The 27,411-nt window shown below is 33.6% G+C and overlaps 1 protein-coding gene across 3 annotated transcripts in view; it reads left to right on the top strand.

The window, feature by feature from the left end:
* The window catches only part of LOC103571595 (fructose-1,6-bisphosphatase 1), a 182,190-nt gene that overhangs the window by 84,463 nt on the left and 70,316 nt on the right, over window positions 1–27,411 (top strand). For all 3 annotated transcript variants that reach the window (XM_053739455.1, XM_053739456.1, XM_014440036.2), the window contains exon 3: window positions 9,470–9,659. In XM_053739455.1, the coding sequence (XP_053595430.1) occupies window positions 9,470–9,659 (190 nt within the window). The remainder of the gene's footprint in view (window positions 1–9,469; window positions 9,660–27,411) is intronic.

The following is a 27,411-nucleotide window of genomic DNA, read 5'->3' as shown; positions in this document are numbered from 1 at the left end:
GAAATCTAGTCATCATGCGTCATAATCAAATGCCGCATTGCAGATGTTGCTTGGTGGGGATTGTTGGTGACTGTTGCTAACTCCTAGGCCTTGGCGGCCATTCTGTGTTCATTCTGCGATCATCTTACTCTTAAGTTTCCGTGTTCACTCTATTCATTCAATTCACACGCTCATACTCTGACTATTAATTAAGTGTTAATTAATTAATAATCTAGTGCACTTCATTCTACACTGTTACTCATATTTATTGCTCATAATTGCTAGTTTTAATTAAATTGTATAAATAATTAACAGTTCAATTGAAGATCTCAAATACTACAGACTCATACTCAGATTAATTAATATGCATTGATTAATTACAAAAACTCAATTGTACTCAACTAGCTCTCACTCATTAAATTGTTATCAATAATTCACTATTACAATAAGTGTTCAAAGTGCTCATAATTGTGTAAAACTCTCAACTCTGTATAATCAAAGCTATACTTGTGATTAGTTTTAGAATAAATATAATTATAACCACAAATGTGTCTACCATCTTCTTTAACACCTAGTCCCGGCAAATAAATATTTTATGTTAAGATTATTATCTTACAGTCTCTTTCAACCTATATTAATAGATTGAAAAGATTCAAAAAATCCGTGGTTCAAAAGCTAAATGGTGTCTGATTTGGCGTGGAACGTCTCATAGATAGCCTGAACTGGGAATATAGCCCAGACCATGTCGGTATCGCGCCGAGTGCTCTACCAGTTGAGCTTTTCGGCACTATACTATATTCCGTTGAAACTAAATTCATAATTTATTGAGCCACACCGTCCATCATATGGTAATACACCGATTTTATATAGTGGGAACCTAAACAGAGTTGATTTTTTTATTTTGCCCTACAATCGATTGAGGCAATACGAAGTCTGCCGGGTCAGCTGGTATATATATATATATATATATATATATATATGTATATATATATATATATATACATGGGGCGTTCCACGCCAAATCGGACACCATTTTGCTTTTGCATCTCGGATTTTGTTGAAACTTCTTTATTTTTTAGTATAGGTTGAAAGAGGCCCTCATGATTTTTTTCAAATTTTTTCCTACAACCGTTTTCGAGATATCAAATTTTGAAAAATATAGAGATTTTTTTTTTCAAATGTCTACAACTTCGCGAAAAGTGGTTTAACTAAAATTTTCAAATCGACAAAATATGTTTATTTTTAGACATCTTTTCAGTAAAAAATAAAAAAAAAATTTTTTTTGAACCACGCTACTATTGAAATTTTAAATTTTAAGTATAAATTGTCGATTCACAAAAAATACGTACTGATCGATTTTCCTCATAATTTTTCACAGCAAACTGTCACCTTTTTTACAACTTTTTCAGCGATGCTCATAATGGGATAACAATGGGATCTATTTTTCTTCGATTTTTTAAATTTCACGTTCCGGTTTTTTTTAAAGAAAAATGTGTAAAAAAAATATCATGCTCATGATTTACTATTAATAATTATCTGACACACAATGATCATCAAAATTTTCAAATTTTATTTTCACAGAAAAATTATTAAACGTGTAAGTAAATAGATGTGAATTAATATATATATATATATATATATATATATATATATATATATATATATATATATATATATATATATATATATATATATATATATATATATATATATATGGAATAGAACCAACTTTTTAAGACACGATTGCGTGTACAATTCTTATCCGATTTCAATGAAATTTTCTCCACTTATTCTATGTGTGATTACCACGGTTAAGTTTGAGGATGGGCTGAATCGGTCGATTAGTTTAGAAGTTATGGCTGCTTGAGATTTTAACGATGTTTCAAAAAAATCCGTTCTTAATCACTTTTTGGTTCATTGACTTTAAAACTAAAATTCATAGATAATTTCTGTAAAAAATATTTTAAATATTGACTAATAAGCTTCAATTTATGACCTCAAACCTTATATTTTGACCATTTCTTCCATTAATTTAATAGCCTTGAAAATTTTAATGGAATCAAAAAATGTTAAAAATATGGTTTTCATTCCACTGTAACGGGGTAAAATTAAATAAATTCAAATATTTTGAATTTAAATTGTCCTTGAATTCCCCGCGGTTGGTTGATTATCAAAAATCGATTAGCCCCGTGATCTAGTTTATCGACTGGTTCCCGGAAGCGCTAATTTTGGAGGCTCGTCCTCCCACCCCAATTAGAAGTTAATGAGAGTGGAAAATTTACGAAAATTGCCAAGGGGTCGTGAACTTAAGTTTTATTAGTGAGTGCACGAGGGAAATCTACACACAGTCAGACGGACTGGCGAGCGCAACTGACGAGTGACCGCACCTCGGACGAACAGGTAATTATCTAAGCTCTGGAGAGGTTAGACGTGGAACCTTCCAGAAGCTATAAAGCTCAGAGAAAATTAATTAACTGTGTATCCGGCCGGAAGCCGATACACTAATTTATATATTGTTGATTTGTATTGAATTTTCAACAGATTTAATCATCAATTAAATTGGAGAGTTGGGAGAAAAAAAAACGGTACAAGGAAATCGGCAGAAGGACTGGGAGAGAGAGAAGAAACGCCAGGACACATCGAGAACAACAGAGTATATCGAGGTAAATAAATTATCGGCAGCGGCCATAATTCATTGATAATTAACTTGTCATTAAAATTAAATTATTATTTGTGGGCAGTCGCCATTTCCGAGTTCATTTACAAGGAATAAGAGAGGTTCTCGGCAGAAGCCAGAATTCTTTTATTAATGAACCACGCGGTCCGTGGGATAAAATTCTCGGCAGAGAGGCCAGAATTTTATTTATTATTAATTAAAAATTGAATGAAAACTTCTCGGCAGGAGGCCAGAAATTATAATAGTTATTAATTCATTGTTATATCATAATTTAATTGATATTAGTTAATAAGAGAAAATTAATAATTAATAAGACTGAAAAATTTAATTCCGTAACTAAGTGCTGTGAAAAAGTGATAAGAAATTTTAAGATTTAATTATTTAACTTTGAGTAAACTATTGATGTTAGTAAATTAATAAAATCGTTGACGAAAAAAATTTAAAGTTGAATGCGAAGAAAGAAAGGCATGAATCAGAGAGAGATAGAATGAGACGCGCGAAGTAGAGAGAGATAGCGTCAGTTACTCGAGTCAGTAAATCTATCACTTGATGGAAAATTTTTACTGGAAAATTTTTGTGAATTTAAGTAAATGGTTATACAAAAGGGAAAATTTAAAAATAACTAAAATTAATTTTCAGAGTAAAATTTTTTATTAAGAAGAAAATTTAAATTGTGTGTGTGTCAGTAAGTCCAGTGGACAATAAATGAAAATTTAAATTGTGTGTGTGTGTGTAAGAAATACAATTAATTCCAGGGGAATTTTAATTTATTAGTTCAAAATAATTAGATCTAGGGGATCTGGAAAGTTGCCAATTTTATTTAATTAGATCCAGGGGATCAGGCCAGTGGCCAGTTTGATTAATAATTCCAGGGGAGTTCTTAGTTAAATTAATTAATAAAGTCCAGGGGACTTAGGATTGTAAGGAATAGAAGTTGAGAATAAAATTTTGTACGATAAATTAATTATAAGTAAAGTAAAGCCCAGGGGGCAGTATTATTAAGTGGTAAATAAAAATTAAAAATTGTATTGGATATAATATCGTGTTGAATTATTTAATCCCTCGATTTCCTCACTCTGTATATATTTCAACGACCCTGATTTCAATATTAACATCTCCGGTTCTGGAAGGCCGAGCCTTATTTTCCACTGGCGCCCTTCTTAACACCAATTAATAAAGGGGCCAAATTTAGCAAGGTTGAAAATTACCCTGTTACACCACATAACTTATGCTTGTCCCATTATAATCTAGTTCCGTCAGTTGTAAGCTATTGTAAACAAAATAACCTGTAAATTTCACTGCTATTTCATATTTTAAAAGTATTCCTTTTCCTACTTATGATCAGGGCCAGGGACTTCGTATGGAAGAGGAGATACTCATACATTTAAATAAACAAAAAAAGTAATACGTGTAATCGGCAATATTCGTTAATCAGCTAGTAATGTTCAGGTTTAACAACGACAAAGTTCAAACAATAGCAAGAACTGTCAAAATTACAAGGGAAGAGACCTAACCCTGTTGCATATTGATTATTATTAATATTAATACGCGAATTATCTAAAAACACATGCCAGTTGATGAATGCGTGCGCACGTGTGTGTGTGTGTGTGTGTGTGTGTGTGTGTGAATAAAATTTGAAGAATAATATTTCAAGCATTAATTAACTGATTGAGAGGCGTAGCATAAAGTTCGAAAAGATCATTGCGACCTAAATCTAATTTAGTTTTAAAGATGATCGGTCGTGTGATTTCAAAGTTATTCAAAAAATAGAAATATAAAAATTTTTTTTTTTTTACTGATTTTAAAAATAATATTCTAATGCTGTAACTGCAGTTTCTAACTGGTGGGCATGATTACATATAGAAAAACGACGTGTATTACAATATACATCCATACACAAAAAAAGGATTTCTTGGCTCAAAAAATTTTTTCTTGTTCTCAGAAAATTTTTACTTGACCCAAGAAATTTTTTGTATTATAAAGTGGAAATAAAAATTTTCTTGGGGGGAAAAAAAATTTTCTTGGAACAAGAAAAAAATTTTTTAGGCGAGAAAAAAATTCTTGAGCCAAGAAAAATTTTTGTCTTCAATTTAATTTTGTCTCAACTTTTGTCTTGTTTTTTATGTTAATTTTAGTATTGAATTTCGTTTTATTTTTAGTCCTGAACTTCGTCTTATTTTCAGTCTTGAATTTTGTCTTATTTTTTATCTCATTTTCAATCTTGAATTTTGTCTTAATTTTTGTCTTATTTTTTATCTTATTTTTGGTATTGAATTTTGTCTTATTTTCTTTCTTAACTTTTGTCTTGTTTTTAGTCTTAAATTTCGTCTTACTTTGTATTTTTGTTCTTGTCTAATTTTTTGCTTTACTCGTAGTCGTGAAATTCGTCTTAACTTTTCTTTAATATTCTGTCTTAATTTTCGTCTTAGTAATCTATCTTCAATCTTATCCTAAGTCTCTAATTTTGTCTTATTTCTTGTCTTGAATTCCTTCCAACTTTTTTTCTTGTTATCAATCTCTGGAATATATATTTATATTTATATATATGTATATAGTAATATAGGTTAATTTATTCTTGAGAAATTATTTGTCAAAATTGTATTCTCTCTCACACAGGCACATACCAATCTCACGCACACGTACACACACAAACACGCAACCGGCATGTATTTTCATATAATTTGCGTACTAACGTCGTATGCATTGGGTAGCAGGGTTAGATCTTTTCACATGTGATTTTGACAGTTTTCAATCATTTGAACATCGTCATTATTGGACCTGAACATTAGTGATTAACAAATACTGCCGATCACACGAATTTTTTTTTTTTTTTTTACATGTATTAGTATTTCCCCTTTCACACGAAGTCCCTGGCCCTGCTTATGATGTATCAAATGTATTTATACTGCCTATGATTATCACTGGTCTTGTCATTACGATAGCACCCACAGTTTTTATCAGATCTTAATGAAATTTTCCACACTTATTCTATAGGCAATTACCTTGATCTAGTTCGAAAATGGGCTAAATCGTTCAAATAGTTTTGAAACTACGGTTGTTTAAAATTCTTATGATTTTTCGTAAAAATCAGTTTTTTATTACTGCTAATGTAACAGTGCGTTTCGACTTGAAAATCGAGCGTCAAAGTCTAGTTGACTTACGGCCATCTATTGTGATAATTATACCTTAATTTACACTCACCAGTCACCCGGGGCCATGTCAGAGGGCCCCCTAGATCGAATTCTATTGAGACAATAGTGGAGTAGTTTCCCACCCTCAGACTTTTTCTTCAAAAGGGCCAGCAAACAGTTGCTCGAAGACTTAGGCGTTGGCTACCACCCACAGTGGACCAGTAGGGTAGTGGATTGATGACGCTTAGCGAGGTTCCTACTCTACAACCAGAGCTCACTATAATTTACTTGAGCGGGCCTAACGATAAGTCTAGTCACATCTAGTCATTTAGTCCAGTGATCATTTTATTAAATTTATTTAATATCTGTGAATTTGTTTGTCCGTTATTAATAGCCGCAGTAATTGTTTTATAAATTATTTATTTAAAAGCTGTTTTAATTGACCACATTTTGAGTCAAATTTATACACACGGTCATTAAGTAAAGTTAATGTTAAATTTGATTTGTGCCGATAAAATTCGTGAGTGTTACCGCACCATTGCTGTGCATTTCCTGCGATTTCTATCACCGAAGATTGGGCCTACAACGTTGCTACCACGTTTGCTGCCTACGCTTATCGAGAGTCATTTTCCATCTACAACTACAGGAAAGGAGCATGCAGTAAGGTACAGCGTAAGTGGAATTCCATCTTCTCCAAATTAATTTTATACTTGGTCTCCTCCCGCGTAAATTAAAATATCAAAAATTATATACTAAATTTTATTCTAATTAATTCCATCGGGGAAATTTTAATATTGTGAATGGGTATTTGGTTAAATAAAATAATATTTTCTCTTTTATAATGCAAAACTAAATCTTTTACTGAATAAACCACCAGGCATTCCTTTACTTTTGATAATTAATAAGCCCAAATCTCATGGAACAAGGCGAGCCCTCCCAGCTCATAAGATTATATTAGTTAAGTTAATTGTAGTAACCGAGGCTTGAACAAGAGCTAGCCCAACCAGGTCTAGCGGTTATACTAAAGCTTATATAACTTCGAAACTAATATTCATAGACAATTTCCGTAAAAAGTATTTAAAAGCTCATCTAATCATCTTTAATTTATGGCCTTAAGCTTCATGTTTTGACCACTTCTTCCAATAATTTGATTGCCTTGGAATTTTTAATGAAATCGAAAAATGTTGAAAATATGGTTTTTATTCACACAACTTATGCATTTTCCAGTATAATACAATTTTGTCACGTGTATTTTATTGTGAACAAAATAGCCTCTAAATTTCACAGCTATTTTACATTTTGAAAGCATTAGATAAAGTTTGGTACGTTCTTTTCCCGATTTCTATCCGTCCTTATAGGCCAGTCATCGTCCAAAATGTTTGATTCAAGATCAAAACGTTCAATTTACGTTCATTACGTTAAAAACGTTTAATTTACGTTTAATATTTTGGCTCGGGTAATTTTATTAAAATTTTTTACACGTAGATGAACGATACAACATAGGGTCTAGAGGTATTCGCACATCTGTCGCAGGTAAAAACTTGATTAGCGTATAATGGGTATGCCTTCTTTGAGCAAATTAAAACGGCCTCGTTTAAACAAACGTCCCACACATACATGAAACTTAAAGGTATTTCACATACATTTGCTAGGCTATCGCAGACCTTAGAACATGATTAGCCCCGTACTGAGCCATGCAGTTTAAAATTAAGGGTAAGAGAGAGACTTCTAGTTCAATTTATGCTTAACAGGAAATTATATGGATATCAATCTGTTAATTGTGTTAAGTTTAAAACATAAACTATGGCATTTATTTCGGATGAAAACGCTTTAGAAAATCTCCGATGGAAGGTGAACAATAAAATTCTGTATGACTGATGAACTGACTCGAAGTGACTATTAAAATTATAAAGGACTCGATTTATTTATTATAAAACTATTTCATGACTCGATTAATTGTAATATTACATGTGACTCGACCGTCCCTGACTTGCCGACGGTTGTTGTAAGTGGAGGCCGCTTGATTTTGGCGCACGAGTCAATATTCAAATTTAAATTAAAAAAAAAAAATCGGTCTGTCGGTTGACCCTGCAGGCCAGCCCCGAAACTTTCCACCTATTTCGAGCTCCTTGAGCTCAGAAAATTGTTGTAGATACATTTTCTCTTCGAGCTCGAAAATACTTTTGTATGCCTTCATTTTCGAAAGAAAACGTTTTTTACGATTTTTTTTCAAACGATATCTCTCGAACGAATAAACCGATTAAGACGTTCAAGGCGATAATCGACATGTTTTATTGAGTTCTATAACTGATCAGATTTTTGAATTGATTCATCAAGTCGTTTTTGAAATACTTTCAAAATACTAAAAAAAAAATCTGGGCGTCGGTTGACCCTGCGGGCCAGCCCCAAAACTTCCCGCTGTTTTCGACCTCAAAGAGCTCGAAAACATTAGTGTAGATATGTTTTCGAGCTCTTCGAGCTCGAAAATGCTATCACATGCAATTGTTTTTTTACGATCTTTTCAAGCTCTAACAAGTTACCTGTTATGCTGAAGTGTGAAAATTTAAGAATCGAAAATCATCAATGAAGCGGTTTTTAAAATTTAGTTCCTGATTATGTTCAGTAAAATAAGTGTATTGAGGCAGAAATCAATGTCAGGGATCAAAATCAAGATTCAAATAAGTTTTGACTCATGTAAGAAACAATAAAATATGAAATATCCAAAAAAATATTAAAAACTACGTTTTATCGATTTTTTTGTTGATAATATGATTTAAACTGAAAACCAAGTTCGATGACATTATATGATCAGAAGAAACCATAAAAAAGATGAGTTGGTATGATATCAGGCACATTTTAGTACATTATATTATGATTTATCCGGAAAAAATAACATAAAATGTTATTTTTTTAACTTTTCAACGCCGATATCTTTTGAACTAATCAATCAATTTTGATAGTTGACGTGGCAATCGGCGCGGTTTATTGAATTCTAGAGCTGATTAAAATGTGAAATCGATCGCGTCAGTCGTTTCGAAAATATTTAGAAAAACCCGTTTTTCACCGTTTCTTTCTCCCGCGATAACTCTCGAACGAATTATCCGATTTTGATGTTTGAGGTGGCAATCGACGCGTTTTATTGAGTACTAAAGCTGATTAGATTTTGAAGTCGATCGTATGAGTCGTTTCTGAGAAATCAATAAAAAACTATAAGAAAAAAATTTTTTTTTTTTTTCGTAATTCGCAAATATTTTCGAGTCTATTCGATCAAATGATCTGAAAATTTCAGGAAAGTTGACGGCCAACAAGCTCTTTCGATTGCCACCTCAACCATCCAAATCGATTTATTAGTTAAAAAGTTACAAAGAGTTTACACACACACACACACACACGCACACACACACACACACACACACATACATACACACACTCGGACATCATTCTGAAAATAGTCAGAATAGCTTCCTAGGACCTCAAAACGTCGACATCTGATGAAAACTCGATTTTCAAAAATCGGGGTGAAAACAATAATTTTCCGAAATTTTTGAAAATCGACGATTTTCTTAGCGAGAAGTTAAAAATTCTACCCCGCTACAATTGTTATAATTATTATAAATGAGATAAATTTCATATTTAGCCTAGTTAATTTACCTTACATAACTAACTTTTTGTTTTCAATCAGCATTAACGAAGGATCTGAAAGTACATGGGGAACTGCAATCAGAGAATACATCAAATCAAAAAAATATCCTTTGAATGGAAATCCATATGGAGCTCGGTACGTTGGGTCCATGGTAGCAGATGTTCATAGAACTATAAAGTATGGCGGCATATTTTTATATCCTACAACTAGTACATATCCCGAAGGCAAAGTGAGTAAGAATTCATATTATATTTGTTTTTATGAATCATATCGATGCTTAATCTTAATCAAATAAAACTTATTGCTTGATTAATGACAATGGAGGTATAAGATGCTCCTAATTAACTCATTTTATTGTATATATATATAGATGACTGGGCCAAAAAAATCAACTATTTTATTTTTCTTTCGATACTGTGAAAATATTATTCCTGATGACCAAAAAAAAAATATTATGTAAGTTAGAACCCTTAGTATTGATATTAAGAGGTGTATCGTTACGAATATTCCTTTTTGTCAGAAATTTCATTTTTTGCCTAAAACTCGTAAATTATCTATCTGAAAAATTTCAGCAATGCAAATTCTTGAAGGAAATTGAATTCCCTACAAAAAATCTCACTTAGTACATTGACGTAAAACGAGCCGTTTCCTTGTAACCGTGCCTTAAATATTGATTTGTTTTTTGAATTCTTTGTTTTTATTTTGAATTTTTCTAACTACTAGAAATATTAAAATTTTTCCTAGTCAAGATACATGTTTTTGAAGGAAATTTAATGCTCTACAAAAAAGGTCTCTTAACATTTTTTGCTAAATTCACTTCTTCGAAAGTTATTCAGGTTATTTAAGGTGTTTTTACTCAACTTCAACCTTGAAGAACTTTTGAAGGAGTGAATTTAGCGAAAAATGTTAAGAGACCTTTTTCATAGAGCATTAAATTTCCTTCGAAAATATGTATCTTGACTAGAAAAAATTTAAATATTTCTAGTATTTACAAAAATCCAAAATAGAAACAAAGAATTAAAAAAACAAATCAATATTTAAGGCACGGTTATAAGAAAACGGCTCGTTTTACGTCAATATACTAAGTGATATTTTTTGTAGAGAATTCAATTTCCTTCAAGAATTTGCATTGCTCAAATTTTTCAGATAGATAATTTACGAGTTTTGGGTAAAAAATAAAATTTCTGACAAAAAAAAAAAATATTCGTAACGATACACCTCTTAACATCAATATCAAGGGCTTTAACTTGCACAATATTGTTTTTTTTGGTCATCAGGAATAATATTTCACAGTATCGAAAGAAAAAAAAAATAGTCGATTTTTTTGGTCCAGTCTATGTAATTTCTGGAATTTCAGGTCATAGTAATTTTACGAATTAAGAATTTAATGATTTTTACCAAATTTATATTAAAAAGACGGTTGCCGAATATAGATATAAGAGAATTACCTCTGTATGCATTATCGGCCACCTTTGTTTAATTTTTTTTTTTTGAGGATATCAACATTTATATGCGAAATAGTCAATTTAGTTTCTTAAAGTCAAAATGAATAAACAAATTGATTAAGTTATATTTAAAAACAAATATGAATGTTTAGAATAGATGTAAATGAATTATATACATCCGATCAGCTAGGATTTTATCTAAAAGGTGGCCAATGAAGAGGGTCTAGGCAGGCCGATAGAGGTCCCGGCACAGCTAGGCCAATAGAGGGGACATCAGGAATTAAAGTTATTTTGATTTATAATTTGATTTCTAATAAATATTTTTACATATATGTTTTTTAATTGAAAGTTAAGTATATAAGCTTCAAGGTTCAATCATTGTTTTATACATGAATTGGATTTTATATTTTGATTCTTAATTCGAAAAAAAATACGCTTAACTGGCCGATAAAGGGATCACTTACCTCAATATATATATATATATATATATATATATATATATATATATATATGTCGGAGGGTCAGCAGGTAGTTGAGGGGTACTCTTAGTACCGTCATTATTAACACCATTATTTGTAGACATTTTTATTTAATTAACAAGATATCAGATAAACAACAAAATAACTATCGTCACACACAAAATTACTCTCGAGAAGATTTCACAATTCATTAGCGTATTACAAATAATTCAAGTATTACAATATGGTATAAACTAAGATTAAAGTTACACAATGTTAAATATTCACAAAAACAAAAAAAAATAATACAGATTGACAATTGATTTAAAAAAAAAATTATTCATCGTTGTTGACGAAGTAAACTGATATCATATGATCTATTGAGATCGCCGTGTTAGCACGCTTGTAATTTACGATAAAGTATTTATCGTGTCTCGCGATGACTTTAAATGGGCCTTCGTAAGGTGCTGAGAAGGATGGTCCAATCTGGTTATTGCGCACTAAAACATGAGTACAGGTTCTCAGGTCCCTGAAACAAACAACAGAACGTGTTTCATGACGTGATGTTCCGGCCGGTGCCAGGTTATTAAAATGTGCTTTCAGGTCTCGCAAAACATCTGGTGCATCCACGGTTTATTTAAGGGAACCAATAATTCTCCTGGTATGCGGATTGGTTCACCGTATACAAGTTCAGCGGGTGTGGCTTGTAGATCTTCTTTCCAGACTGCTCTAAGCCCGAGCAAGACAGCAGGCAAGGCGTCGAACCAGGTGTCATTGTGACATAGCAGTGCGGCCTTGAGTTGTCTGTGTAGACGCTCTACCAAACCGTTGGAAGCTGGGTGATATGGCGTCGTGCAAAGGTTTAGTTCCCAGGATTCACATCAGTTCTTGAAACAAGGCTGCTGTGAATTGAGTTCCTTGATCGGAGGTGATTCGCGATGGTACTCCATACCTAGATATCCAGTGTCTAACTAATGCCATTGCTACCGTGTCGGCGTCTGCGTTCTTGAGTGGTATCGCCTCTGGAAAACGCATGAATCGGTCGATGATCGTCAGTCATTTTGTGTATCCACGTGATATTGGATCAGTGACTAGATCGATGTGGATGTGTTCGAATCTGTGCGTAGGTAGGTGGAAAACTTGTTTCCTTAGAGGACCGGGAATGTATGGTCTCGGTTTCCCTGATGAAACATCACAGTGAACTGCGATTGGGTACTCCTCGAAGGTTATTGCTCCCACTGGACCGCTAGGTTCGGGTCATTGCGATGATTCTGAAGTTCCTGGTCTCTTGTTTGCGCGAATACCAACTTCTGAGTAGTGATAGGGGCTGAAATAGCTTCGACGCACGACAGCATGTCTGCGACAATATTTTGTTGACCAGAGACATGACGGATGTCACTCGTGAACTGTCCGATGAAATCTGAGCGACGGAACTGCCATGGCGAGGCTCTTTCTGGATGCTGCTGGAAAGCGTACAACAGTGTTTTATGGTCGGTAAAAATAGTGACCGGCTTACCTTCGAAGATGTATCTAAAATGACGTACTGCCTCATAAACAGCGTGAAGCTCGCGGTTGTATGTGGACAGTTTAGCGATTAAAGGTTGTTGTTTCTTGCTGAAAAATGCAAGTGATTGCCACTGGCTGTCAACATGTTGTTGAAGTACTGCACCGATGGCGTAATCCGATGCGTCGGTGAAGATTTCCCAAGAAGTATTGTCATTGGGGTGGACTAGCAAGGCTGCCTCTGATAGAGCTTGATTGGCCTCGTCGAATGCTTGTCGGAGCTCTCGTGTCTCGACGATTGGAGTTGATTCTTTGATTTTAGGACCCTCAAGGAGTTTGTTCAGCGGTGCCAGGATTCTCGCTGGGTCTTTGACGAACTTCCTGTAAAAATTAATCGTACCTAGGAAGTTGCGCAGTACGGAAATCGTACTCGGGAATTTAAAGTTAGTAATTGCGTCCACCTTGTCAGGTGACGGATTGATACCTTTCTTGTTGATGATATGACCCAAGTATTTTACCTCTCGCTGGCCCAAAACGCACTTCGCGACGTTGATTATGATGCTGTACTCTTCAAAACGCTTGGAGTATGTCCAGGTGTTGGCTATGTTATTCTTCGTCTTCTGAAGCTACTAGGGTGTCGTCCATGTACGGGAAAACAAAATCCAGATTCCTTGTGACTTCATCAATGAAGCTCTGGAAGGTTTGGCCGGCATTCCTCATGTCAAAGGTCATGAAAGCAAACTCGAACAGCCCAAATAGTGTGATAATGGCGGTTTTTTCGATGTCTTCCTCAGCGACTGGAATCTGATTGTAGGCCTTAATCCAATCTATAACAGAATATTTTCTTACCGTTCAATGCTGCTAGGAAGTCGTCCATACGTCTAATTGGATAGCTGTTATGGATCGTGCGTGTGTTGAGTTGCCGATAATCACCGCAAGGACGCCAATCTCCCGACTTCTTGGGGACGAGGTGTAATGGGGATGCCTATGGACTGGTTGATGGGCGTACGATGCACAGTTTTACCATTTGGCGAAATTCTTCCTGGGCGATTTTGAGCTTATTTGGCGCTAATCGTCTTGCTTTGCATGCGATTAGTGGTCCACGGGTAGTTTTAATGTGATGAACTACAGAGTGTTTTTTCTTGGCTGTGATTCCTTCCGGGCGAGTGATTGCTGGGTACTTTCTTAGCAGTTCGTGATACTTTGTCTCACCTTCTACCAGTTTAATGCAATTTGCATCCTCTCGGATTCAGTGGACTTGGGAGTTGAGACCCGTGGTGCCATCCCGCAATTGTTTGTTCTTGAGGTCGACTAGTAAGTTCAAATGACTCAAGAAGTCGGCTCCAATCATCGGCTTAGTGACGCCAGCTATTATGAATTTCCAGTTGAAGTCTCTGCGCAGACCTAGGTTTAGAGATAACGTGATGAAGCCATATGTTTCGATTAGAGAACCGTTTGCGGCACGTAGTTGATAGCCCACTGTCGCTGGCTTGTATTTTAGCTGTTCTTGAAGATATGCGGATAGATTGGAGCCAGAATCCACGAGGTAACATGGATTAGTGGCTAAATCTGTGATGAACAGGTGATTAGAGGATGCGAAGGAGTTGCAGTTCGCCTTTACTGGCTCCCGCTGGAGTTTTCCGGGTATTTGAAGCCTGAAATGCAGCGGTAGGCTTTGGCTCCGTAATTTTCATGGAAGCGACAGAGACCGGATTTTTTAAGTCAAGGTTTCGACTGACTGCGATGTGAGCTCTCAGAGCGAGAACATTGTTTACGGAATGACTTTCTTCCCCGCTCCTGTTGGAGGTTTGCTGTTACAGCTGCGACCTGTTGGCACAACGAAGCGACTACCTTCTCCAGTGACGAGGTTTCCGTCGGCATTGGTGCAGAAGACGATTCCGAAACAGCCGCAACCTGCTGCCTATCGGGGTAGACTTCGTGGATTTTGTCAGCGGTCTTGGCAAGTTAGTCTAATGTCGCGTCATCTAGTGACACAGAAAGCAACTCCTGGGTTTTCTTAGGAAGATTTGCGAGCCATTTTGCCCGGATTACGTCCTCGCTGACCTTGGGTGCGTAGGCCCGTAGTTGGCGTAGGAATTGAGACAGGGTGCGGTCCCCTATAGCTCCACCTTCCGAGAGTTTCTTCAGCTTGGATGCCTCCGAGGCAGGGATAGACAATATCGATTGTTTTATCAACGATTTTAGTTATATTACTCATTTTTTGTCCAATTTTTATTTAGTTATAAGAAAATACTAATTTTTAAAAAAATCGGTAATATGTACAAAAAGATTACTAGTTTAGAAAATTGTTGTAATAATAATTAAATAAATTTATGCCAGGACTGGTTAGTGGTTGGGATGTTGGAAAAATACGCATATTGAAAAATATAACAATATTTTTATTTATCACAGCACATAATATCACTGGGTTACATAATTCAATCGTTAATTTGATTTATTAATACTGTTAAATTGTCTGAGCTCATGAAGACGTGATGAATTGAATGCAAATCATAAAATTGAGCTCGAGTAAGTAATAAAAATAATTAATTTGAATATATTTGAACACTGATTTGATTAGAGAAATGTCATGATAAAAAATAACATGAAATCAGAGGTTACCGAGCGAAGTTTTTTATTGAACACTTGAATTACTATTTTAAATAGCTCCAATGTATGAATAAATTAGGTTATTGAGTTTATAATAATTATGATCACTTAAGTTAATTCATTGAAATGAGTTTATAATAAATTGCACTGTATTGAATTTATTTTCTGAACACGTGGTAGCATGATTGCAGAGGCTACCGATCGAGAGTTTACTTTTAAAGTTATTAGAATATTGAGCATGTTGATAATTAATTAATTATTACATAAAGACTTTTATATTTATGAACACTTGATATAATTATTTATTTCATAAATAAGCACCTGTACTGATTTCCGTCGGGATAAACTCTTCAGGAACGTGGCCGATGATCACTTGAAGTCTTGAGTTTATTATTGATTTATGTATGAGCTCTGGTGCCCACAATTACAAAAATAATTATATTTTTGATGAGCTTATTGATTACTTAATTGATTTTGATTATTATGTATAATTAATTACTCGGAATGAGCTCAAAATGATACGATTTTGAATAACACGTATTATCACTTGAACGTATATATGCGAAAGATAATGGCGGCCGTCTTCTCGACACGAAGCAGGAAAGCGAGGTTTCGCATGTGCCACATTGCGCATGCTCAGATTTAAAAATATAGCTAGTCCCCAGGAGATGCTGCCTCTATTTGCCGGAAGTGAAACTGTATTTGAATTTAAATAGAGTTCCAATTACGCAACAAAAATAATTAATAATTAGTATAACGTTCTCCTCTATTTCGCGCGTCCCTCGGCTGAGTGTAGGTGGCGCTCAATAGCCGTTATGGCTCTCCGTTGCTCGAAAACTGAAAATAAAATAAACCCAGAACCAAATGTCCCACCTGGAGATGTCCTGAATTCCCCTGGACTGGCTGCTCTGCTCAGGCTGGGTTAGAAAACCTAGTTGGGCGCCAGTTCGTGTGCCCACGAACAAAATTAACTCAAAATAACACAACGGAGAAAATGAAAATGAAAATAAAATAAATAACAGGATAGCGATTTCAGAGTTAGGAATAAGGATAGCAAGAAAGATAGCAGTAAGTAAAATAATAAAATAATTAAATACCGGGTTGATGACCACTTGCTTTAATTATCCGTTAATTAATTAAATAATTAGTCAATATATATGACGCATACTCACATAAATAATGTTCAAAATAATAATAAATCACTTACAAAAGAAATTAATAGTAACAGTATGCGCATATAAAATTAATTTAAACAATAATAATAATTCATAAACAATAAATGTATTGTAGAATAAATATAATAATACTTAATATTTCACTCGCACCGGAAAATAAACAAAAGAAATAGCTAAATTATTCTCCAGTACAAATTCCCAGTAAATTCCACTGGTGAATTTACGGTACTTTAAAATAATATTGTTTGTGGACGCAGATAATAAAATACTTATTTGATGAATCAACTCGAAATAAATATAATATTAATTCAAATTAACAATGATTAAAACTCAAATTAATAATAATTGTTAGGCAAATTAATAATATGTCTTAACCAATGTTCAAATAAATAAAAATGAATAATTCAATTCAACTCACTGATAATTTTATAAATAATACTCAGATACTAATAATTTCTAACTCACATTATTAGTGATCGATACGTAAATTATTAATATTTATTAACTTAAATTAGTAATATCTCATAAAGTTTATCAATACTCAGTTATAAATAATACCCAACATAATAAAATTTATAACTCAAAATATTACAACTCAGCGTTGTGTAATGTATATCTATATACATATGTCCATCTGTCGCAGCCCAGTCGCATATGATGGTAACCACGTGACATAAAATAATAATAATAATAAAATATTTCTGCACAATAAATTTTCGATATTTAAATAATACTAAATAATCGTGATTAACATTAAATCATCCACTGGACTCGATCACTACCAATTTTATTTATATGCCGGTAATCCAATATTTATAAACAATAATACCTCGTCAGCTACGTGATATTCACGCGATTGCAAATGGCCACCAACGCGGGAATGCAACGCTACACGCCAATGAATTAACGCAAAGGTACTTACAGATCGTTGGTGTACTCAAAATGTACGGACGAGATTACTCCAGATATTACAATATGTAATAATTACTCCTTCCCAATAATCGGAGCAACTTGGCCACAATAGCCCAAAATTAATTAATAAATAATTAGCAGAGAAAAAAAACTCAAGTGGTGCAATACAAAAAAATAGCAACCAGGCACACACACTGCTCGTACAACAGTTTATCCACGTCTGACCATGGCAGCACGTGATTTTCATGCCGGCACCTCGACCGGCCATCTTTTACATAGGCATCTCAGTTTAGCCCATCGGAGTAATATCTCTGTCGCATTTTAATTTCAAATACTACCAACGACGACGTACCCGATGTCAACTGTGCAACACTGCCAATTCCCGACGTCAAATGCCCAATTACCCCTTATATTATGACATTGACGGTAAATTAAATTGCCAAACCAATTAATAATGTATGTAAAATAATTATAAGTTTCATTTATACTAGAATAACTTGCTGCTGACAACTGTTGCGTCGCCGCGCATGCGCCGACCAACACAATAATTACAAGCATATAAATAAAACTAATAATTATCTCCCAGCCTCATAATTATACTTGTAAATTCAATATAATCAGTAATTTTTGCTAATTCCAGCGCAGCTTTCATCTAATAAAGTAATTAAATACAAGCAGAGTAATAATAAATATAAAATCTTATATATATAAACAAAATAATCATAAAATTAACGAGTGTAGAGACGTGAGAGCAGCGTGTGCTGCCATCTGTTGCTCACCGACCTAATGTGAGACTGCCACGATATTTAAATATCGTGACATTAGAAAAAAAAATTATCCAATTTTTTCAAAAATTCGATAATTAGAGAAAAAAAAAATTATCTAATTTTACGGAAAACTAGATAATTAAGAAAAAAAATTATCTTATTTTTCGGAAAAATGAGTAATTAGGGAAAAAAATTATCTAATTTTTCATAAAAATGAAGAATTAGAAAAAAAAATTACCTAATTTTGCAGGAAAATTAATAGTTCGAGAAAAAAAAATATTTTCGGAAAAATCATATGTTTTTTTTTTTTTTTTAAATTAATCATGAAGACAAAATTTAATTTTTCTTAAAAATAGATAACTACACGGAGAAAAATGCAGCTCATAATCAAATAGTTATTGCAACCATAGTTAAAAATTTGCTATCTTAAAAAAAAAATGACAATTCATAAAAAAAATACCGACGATTAGTAGAAAAATAATTTTTTATTAAAATTATTACTATCTAGATTAGACTGATTCAAAAAAACCGACTATTTTTTTTTTCGTTATATCGAAAATATTGTTGGAAATGGCGAAAAAAAAATACTGTGAAAGTTTGAGCTCTTAATATTAATGTTAACAGCTGCCGCATTCCAATTTTCTATTTCCCGCTCAAATAACATGGGAAAATTTATTTTTTAAGCTTTAGAATTTTGTAGCTCACGGTGGGTCGAATACTCTTAAACGTTCAAGACATATTTTTATCGGAAATCTGACGCTCTATAAAAAAGGTCTCTTATAATTTTTCGATATTTTTATTTCTTCAAAAGTTATTCGAAGTTAAAGTTAGATTGACGATGAATTTTTACATTTTTTAAATAATTTGACGCAACCATCAACTTTTTCGGCAAATTTTATAGAGCATTTTTTGTAGAGCATTTGATTTCCTATAACTTATCTTTAAAGAAATTTTCGATATTTCTCACAAGTCGTACGTTATTTGCAGTTAACTGAAAATTTTAATGTAATTAATTTTAAGCAACAAAATTTAGATTTTCTAAGGAAATTTCCAGTTCATTGCAAATAACTTACGACTTGTGAGAAATATCGAAACTTTTCTTAAAGATAAGTTATAGAAAATAAAATGCTTTCGAAAAAATGTTCTATAAAATATTTAGTTTCATTTTCTGTTTACCGACATTTTGGTATTTCTACTCGAATGAATTTTTTTGCACATCTCAAGCGCTAAGCGCTGAGGGTGCTTTATGATCGCTCTAAATTTTTTGACTCATTCACTCACATTAATTTATCTCTCGACTTTTTCGATTACACTAAAATCGGTCAAATTTTATACTAACACAAAGAAAATTTATGAAAGAATAAATTCGAACCAATATTAAGTCGATTAATTATTCTACTAATTAAATATAAATTATTGCACACCTCAAGTGCACAAGCGCTGAGGGTGCTTTATGATCGTTCTAAAATTTTTAATCCCAGTGACACGAGTTGTCAATTGTCGTGTATGAAACTTCGTAAACAAAATAACTCACGATAGGAACATTTAATCGGTCTAAATTTTTTTTTATTATCTTTGTATTTTTGATCACAAGAACTCTATTGAAAAATACGGTCTAAATTCTTTTAGTTTAATTGTAATTAATTAGAAACGTAAAACTGATCATTCACGAAAAGTTTAGCGACCATTTTTATTTTTACAATTGTTATTATTGCAAAAGTAAACTTTTTTTGTTTTTTTCTTCCCATTAACTACTGGCAGCAGCACTAGCGTAAAACAGTAGGTTTTAAAAACAAAAGAGCGACGTCTAAAACAAAAATGCGGGATATTTAGAAAAAATTAAAAGGAAAACAAATTTAACTGGAGTCAAGGAATGAAAAAATCAAATTAATGGTTCAAAAGATGAATAAAAACTCATGATAAAAAAAAAATAAAAGTAATAATTAAAAATCAAATGAGCGATTGACGTGTGCAATTTTGGATTTTCTAACATTTTTTTTATATCTGGGTGAGTTTATGTTAAAACTGCCTCAATAACTTATGGTCCAGAATTTTATGCACTATAATTATTTTTAATCCAAATTAATGAAAAAAAAAATCGGTCTGTCGGTTGACCCTTCGGGCCAGCCCCAAAACTTTCCGCGCGTTTCAAGCTCCTTGAGTTCGAAAAATTATCGTAGATACATTTTCGAGCTCTTCGAGCTCGAAAATACGTTCATATGCCTTTGTTTTCGAAAAAAAAAAGGTTTTTCACCATTTTTTTTTCGAACGGTTGAGATGTTTAAGGTGGCAATCGACACATTTTATTGAGTTCCACAACTGATCAGATTTTTAAATTGATTTATCGAGTCGTTTTTGAGAAATTTCCAAAATATTAAAAAAAATTTTTTTTTTAATTCGTTCGACAACGGTTTCTCTTGAAAGAATTAACCGATTTTGATGTTTAAGGTGCCATTCGACGCGGCTTATAAAGCTTCAGAGCCCAGTTGATTTTGGAATCAACCCATCAAGAACATGAAAAGTTATCCAAAAAAAACAGTTTTGGAAAACGTTTATTTTTGGAATATCTTTGACCAAGTCGTACCGATCAAGTTTAATTTTTTTTCAGCTTCAAGATAATCGCAAGCCCCGTCGAATGACACCTTGACGATCAAAATCGGTTCATCCGTTCAAAAGTTATAGATATTTACATACGTACATGCGTACATACATACACTCGGACATCATCGTGAAATTAGTCAGGATAGCTTCCTAGAACCTCAAAACGTCAAGATCTCTTAGAATTTCGATTTTCGAAAATCGGACTGAAACCAATAACTTCCCGAATTTTTGAAAATTTGCAATTTTCTTAGCGGGAAGTTAAAAATTAATTGATTGACTTCAAAATAATTTTCAGTTTTATTTTCTGCTTGCTAAAATTTTGGTATTTCTACTTAGATAATTTTTTTTTTAAATATCTGAGTGATTTTATGCTAAAACTGCCTCAGTAACTTTGAGTCCAGAATTTTATGCACTGTAATTATTTTCAATCCAAATTAATAAAAAAAATTAATTGATTGACTTAAAAAAATAGTTAGTTTCATTATTTGTTTGCTAAAATTTTGGTATATCGACTTAAATGAATTTCTTTTTTTAATATCCGAGTGATTTTATGCTAAAACTGCATCAATAACTTATGGTTCAGGATTCTGTGTACTATAATTATTTTTAATCCACATCGATGATAAAAATTAATTAACTGATTTTGAAATACATTTTTAGTTTTATTTTCTGTTTACCGAAATTTTGGTATATCTCCTTAAATTATTTTTTTTTTTTAATAACTGAGTGATTTTAGGACAAAACTGCATTAGTAACTTTAGGCCAAAATTTTGTGAACTATCATTATTTTCAACTCGAATTATAAAGAATCGAGCACTTAACAAATTCATAATAATAAGAGCAACTGAAATATTTTCTTTAAATACCTCAATTCATGTTTTCAATTAAGTTGAAAAAAAAATAATTATTATATTGAAAATTCTCTATCAAGAATTATATATGAGTTTATGCTCTGAAACCAAGTATTTACAACAAAAAAAATAAAAATTATTGAAATGAAGTTGAAGTTTTGGTAAACAGAAGAACTAATGCAATAGCAATATTTCATTTAATGAGTGGTAAGTAATTTCATTCGTCAAGGGATTTATATAGGCATGGAAATTAAAGCTTATTTAAAGAACTTTCAGCTGCATATTATAGAAATTCGATGTTGTCATATTAAAAAAATATTGGAGAAAGAATAAGTACAGATGTGAATTTTTGACATCTTGAAAATTTTAAAACACTATAACTTCGAAACTTTGAAATCAATCAAAATAGTCACCCACATAATATGTATACCAAGTCTCAAGGCGATCGGTTTGAAATTGTGGCTAAAATCAAAGTAACAACCTGCATAAAATTAGTTTTTATAATATTTTATAAATTTTCAAAACCATTTATCTATTAGAAAAAATAGTTAAATCAGTGAGTTGTATAGTAAAAGTTGAAGACGATCGAGCGAGCTTTCAGACAGAACAAACAACAATAAGCTATTTCTTTCCGTTTAATAGTTACATCCAGTAAAATCGGTAAACAAATTTTTTTTAACAATTTTCCTAAATTTTTATGATCCATAACTCCTAAACGTATTGGCCGAAATGACTCATCTTCGAAATCATCCAAGATAATCGTCCATAAAACAAGTATACCAAGTTTCATTAAAAACGGAGTAGAATTGTGGACGCTATCGTTGGAGAACGGCGCATCATATCGTATATATATATCATATGTATATATATATATACACTAGCCGTTACTCGCCCGCTTAACTGGGCGTAAATTAAAGTTCAGGGATAATTTTTTTTTTATGATTCAAATTATTTCTATAATCATAGCTTCGGCCTATGATTTCCGCTGCAATCGTATTGAGAAAAAAATTATCTGCTTATTTTTTTGAATTAAGAATATACGCGTTTTTCTCATCAGTTCTCGGATGAAAGAGAAAGTTCTTAATGTTTTGATTCAAATGAAACTATTCTTTTTTTTTTCCAGTATAAATTTATCAAAGCAAGTGAGTTAAATAGTATATGAAGAATTGATATCGTACGTTTAAAACCCATTTTAGTAGATAAGAACATGACGTAATAAATCTTCATACCTAATTTAAACTCTGTGACACATATATTTGAAAAACGGGAGCATATTAGCATTCAACGCTCCTAAAAACTGCCGTATGAGTCGATTTTATTAAATCTTTCTGAAGATAGCTACTTGCATGACATAATAAGCGTTCATGCTGAATTTCACTCTGTAACACATTAATATTAAGAAAAAAATTATATTAACGTTTAATGGTTGCGTGACAGTTCAACCAAAGACAAAATAATCGCGACAGAATAACCACGACAAAATAACCGACGGAAAAATAACTAAATGACAGTATGATCGTCCAACACGATAACACCACATATAAATTATATTTAACCAACATAATTATCGAAATATACGCCAACACATAAGCTTGTTACCGTGTTGTTCCTTTCTATCATAGTTTTTGGATGTGTTTATTCGGTGACACGCTTACATATCCATGCGACAAAGTAAAAGCAGACAAAAAATCTGTAGACAAAATATCCGTAAAAAATTGAAGTGATTAAATATTTGTCGATAAAAATTGAATTGATCAAATATGTGTCTATATATCATGTGATGAATTAAATGATAAATGTTTTTTAAAATACAAGTTTGATAACTTTCTTTTACTGTTATTAGTAGATTTCATAGAAATCTAACTATTGTATTGGTCCTCATGATGAAATTTTCGAAAAATTTTGCTACATCTAAACTCAGCTCGACGAGCTGAGTCAGAAAATAAATTTGGTTCAAAAGTTTATATACGTATTTATATATGTATTAAGGTGCTTCGTTTCCGGCGAAAGTATGTTTTTGGTTAATCATCAAGCAAAATATTGTTCTTTATGCTAAAACGAAAATTCCTGCCAAGTTTAAGCTCTTAATTCCAATCCGAATTACTTTCCATTTGATTTCCAAGATTTCCCATATAAAATACACGTAAATTAAATGACTTTTTTTTTTTACTTTCTAATACTCAGCTGCGTTCCATGATATCGACGCGGTTTTGGTCGCAAATTGTAGGGCATTTGGTATTCTTCAAAAGTGTTCATAATGACTTAGCTGTTATTCCAGCTGTTTCACTTGTGTCCGTTGCGGTACTCATTTTTCCTATGAAAGTGACCTTTATTGACTTGCAGAACGTAAACCAATGAAAGTATACTAAAAATGCTGATAGGAATTTTATAGAAAACTTTATTTCCATCAAAAAAAGCCCTATGAGTCAAATCGCTAAGTTCATAGTTTCAAAGTTATAGGAGTTTTAATAATTAAAAAAATATAATAATAAAAATTTACGTGTATTTTAAATGGGAAATCTTGTAAATCAAATGAAAAGTACTTAAGATTGGAATTAAGAGCTTGGCAGGAATTTTTGTGTTAGCATAAAAAACCAAATTTTACACGATGAGCAACAAAAAAAGTACTTTTGCTAGAAACGAAGCACCCTAATATATGTCTGATTTTCAGTAATAATTTTAGTAATTTTTAGTATAATATCTATTTAAAATACATTATATCATCAAGGACCTTTATCTTCACCACCCATCTTATGGTATTTAATAAAATCATTATTATTATTTATGTTATTATTATTATTATTATTATTATTATTATTATTATTATTATTATTATTATTATTATTATGATTATTATTATTATTATTATTATTATTATTATTATTATTATTATTATTATTATTATTATGATTATTATTATTATTATTATTATTATTATTATTATTATTATTATTATTATTATTATTATTATTATTATTATTATTATTATTATTATTATTATTATTATTATTATTATTATGATTATTATTATTATTATTATTTCTTTTTTTTTAGTTAAATGCTCAGGGGGTTATCCCCGGTAGTCCGACTCTACCGAGGGCCTCACCTGAGCGCCAAATCATTACTGCTGCGATGCTTCATCAACAAGATGATCAGCATGCGCAGCAGGCCAAGTTTCGTTGCCTTAGGAGACGGAGGGATCCGAGAATAACAGCCTTTTGCATCCGCGATGCCAAAAACTCAACTTGCGGAGAACAAGTTGGGATTTTAGCCAATGCAGACACAAAAGTCTGTTTCATCCCTCCTAGGACGCCAACAATAAGTACGACAAGCTTGACACGGTAGCCTGGGTAGAGTTTGCCAATTTCAAACAGGAGATCCTGATATATTTCGTGTTTGTGCTCTTCTTTAACCGTGATGTTATACTCAGCAGGTGCTGAGAACTCGATAACATAAATGTCACGAGCGGTTTTGTCAAAGAGCACAATATCAGGTTTATTGTGATCGATTTTCCGCGTTGTTGCGAATGGCACGTTCCAATAAATACGGCAACGGTCATTCTCAACAACTTGCGGAATATCTCCTGGCAGATAAGGCAGCACTGGTGTTTTATCGATACCGTGAGTATGTCTTAGGTGGTAGTAAAGTACTCGCAGAGCAGCATTGTGACGCTGGACATATGCATTTCTTGCCAGCACAGGACATGCTGACAACAGATGCATAAGCGTCTCAGGATGTTGCTTACACACCCTACACAAAGTGTCGGGTAGCTGCATCTGGAGCACTTTAGCACGGTATTCAAGAGTATTGATAACACCATCTTGGCAGGCAAAAATATATCCTTCGGTCTCAGACATCAGGCCAGCTGACCTGAGGAAGGAAAACGTCAGCTGCTCGGACAAGCCATGTTCACGCACGTGTTTAAAGAACACGCTGTGCATGGACTTGTCCATATGTGTGCTGAGCAGTTTTTGTTGCTCAGCATTGCTGATGACCCTCTTAAATTCCTCCTTAGGGAGTTCGATAAGAGGGTTTACTCTTCCAAGACCGAGGGATTTTGCCGCGTAGATTGCTGCCTTATATAAAAACGTTCCCTTATGCCTATTCTCATGACTATGAACAATTTGCATAAGGAAGTCGTTTTCATCTGCAGTGAAATTGACAACCTCGTATGTTATACCCAAAACCAAACGATCGTGTAGACACTCCAAGCTCTGTAAACCTCTCCCTCCGATGTGCCGGGAAAGGTATAATCTGGTGATGGAGGATTTAGGGTGCATGCTCCGATTCATATTCATGACTTTGCGTGTCTTGATATCGAGATCTCTGAGTTCTTTTCGGGCCCATTTCAGAACACCGAAAGAGTAGAGGAGTACCGGGACAGCAAGCATGTTTGTTGCAGAGACTTTGTTTTTCCCGGAAAGTTCTGATGACCAGATTTTCCGGAGTCTCCGCACATACTCGCTGCAGAGAGTCGTTTTGATTTTCGAGGCGTCCTGCATAGGACTCCCGTCAATCCCTAGATATTTGTACGACTCTCCGGCGTCAAGATGGTCAATGACGCTCCCATCTACTAACTCGATATCCTCACGCACATCAGAACACTTACCCTTCACCAGATTAACGACCGCGCACTTGTCCAACCCAAAAGCCATGCCAACATCCCGGGTATACTCCCCTACAATATTCAAGGCTGTCTGAAGGTGTTCCTCATCAGAAGCATACACCTTCAGATCATCCATGTAGAGTAAGTGGGTGATCGAATACTTTCGATCATTTGATGGACCCACTGAGTATCCACGGGTGCGGCGTAGCGCAACAGATATTGGCAGCAGTGAGATACAAAACAGCAGAGGGCTCAGAGAATCTCCCTGAAAGACTCCTCGTTTGTACTGTACAGCTTCGGTTACACGTTTGTCGTTGCCACATGAAATGTGGAACCGTGTTCGCCAAAGCTGCATCGTACGCCGAATGCATCCCACTGTATCGCGATTGACCCCAAGGCATTTGAGCAAAAAGAGAATAAGCTCATGAGATGTTGAGTCAAATGCCTTGCGGTAGTCAATCCAGGCCATTGACAGGTTGCGCTGATAGCAGATCGCGTCTTGAATGACACAACGATCCACTAACAGATTCTCTTTGCAACCTGACAGGCCTCTTTTACTGCCACGTTGTTCGTATATCTGCTGCCATACAGGGTCTATCTCCTGCAGAATGCGATTATTCAAGATTTTGGTGAAAATCTTATAAACCGCATTCAAACAGGTGATAGGCCTGTAGTTTTTCGGGTCAGACAAGTCTCCTTTCTTTGGGATGAGCACGGTTCGCCCTTCTACAAGCCAGCATGGAATTGGTTCATTACCTCTGATGAACGCTGTAAAAATCCGGGCCAGATGACTATGGGTAGAAGTTAATTTCTTCCACCAAAATAGGTTAATGCCATCTGGACCCGGAGCAGCCCAGTTCTTACCATTGTTCAGAGCTGAACGAACTTCTTCCACGCTGACTTCGGGGCTCTCTTCATCAGCATTGTCGTTGCGATGTTGTCGACAAAATGCTTCGAAGTCGTTGAGAGCTGGAGTGTCACGATTCACGTTCGGTTGATCACCATACAACTCGGACCAGAAAGCTTCTACTTGCTCGATGGATGGGGAATCGC

This window comes from Microplitis demolitor, chromosome 5 (genome assembly GCF_026212275.2).
Source record: "Microplitis demolitor isolate Queensland-Clemson2020A chromosome 5, iyMicDemo2.1a, whole genome shotgun sequence".
Taxonomy (NCBI): Eukaryota; Metazoa; Arthropoda; class Insecta; order Hymenoptera; family Braconidae; genus Microplitis; species Microplitis demolitor.
The sequence above is the reverse complement of the archived record's forward strand: the minus strand, read 5'-3'. Positions and strand labels throughout refer to the sequence as shown.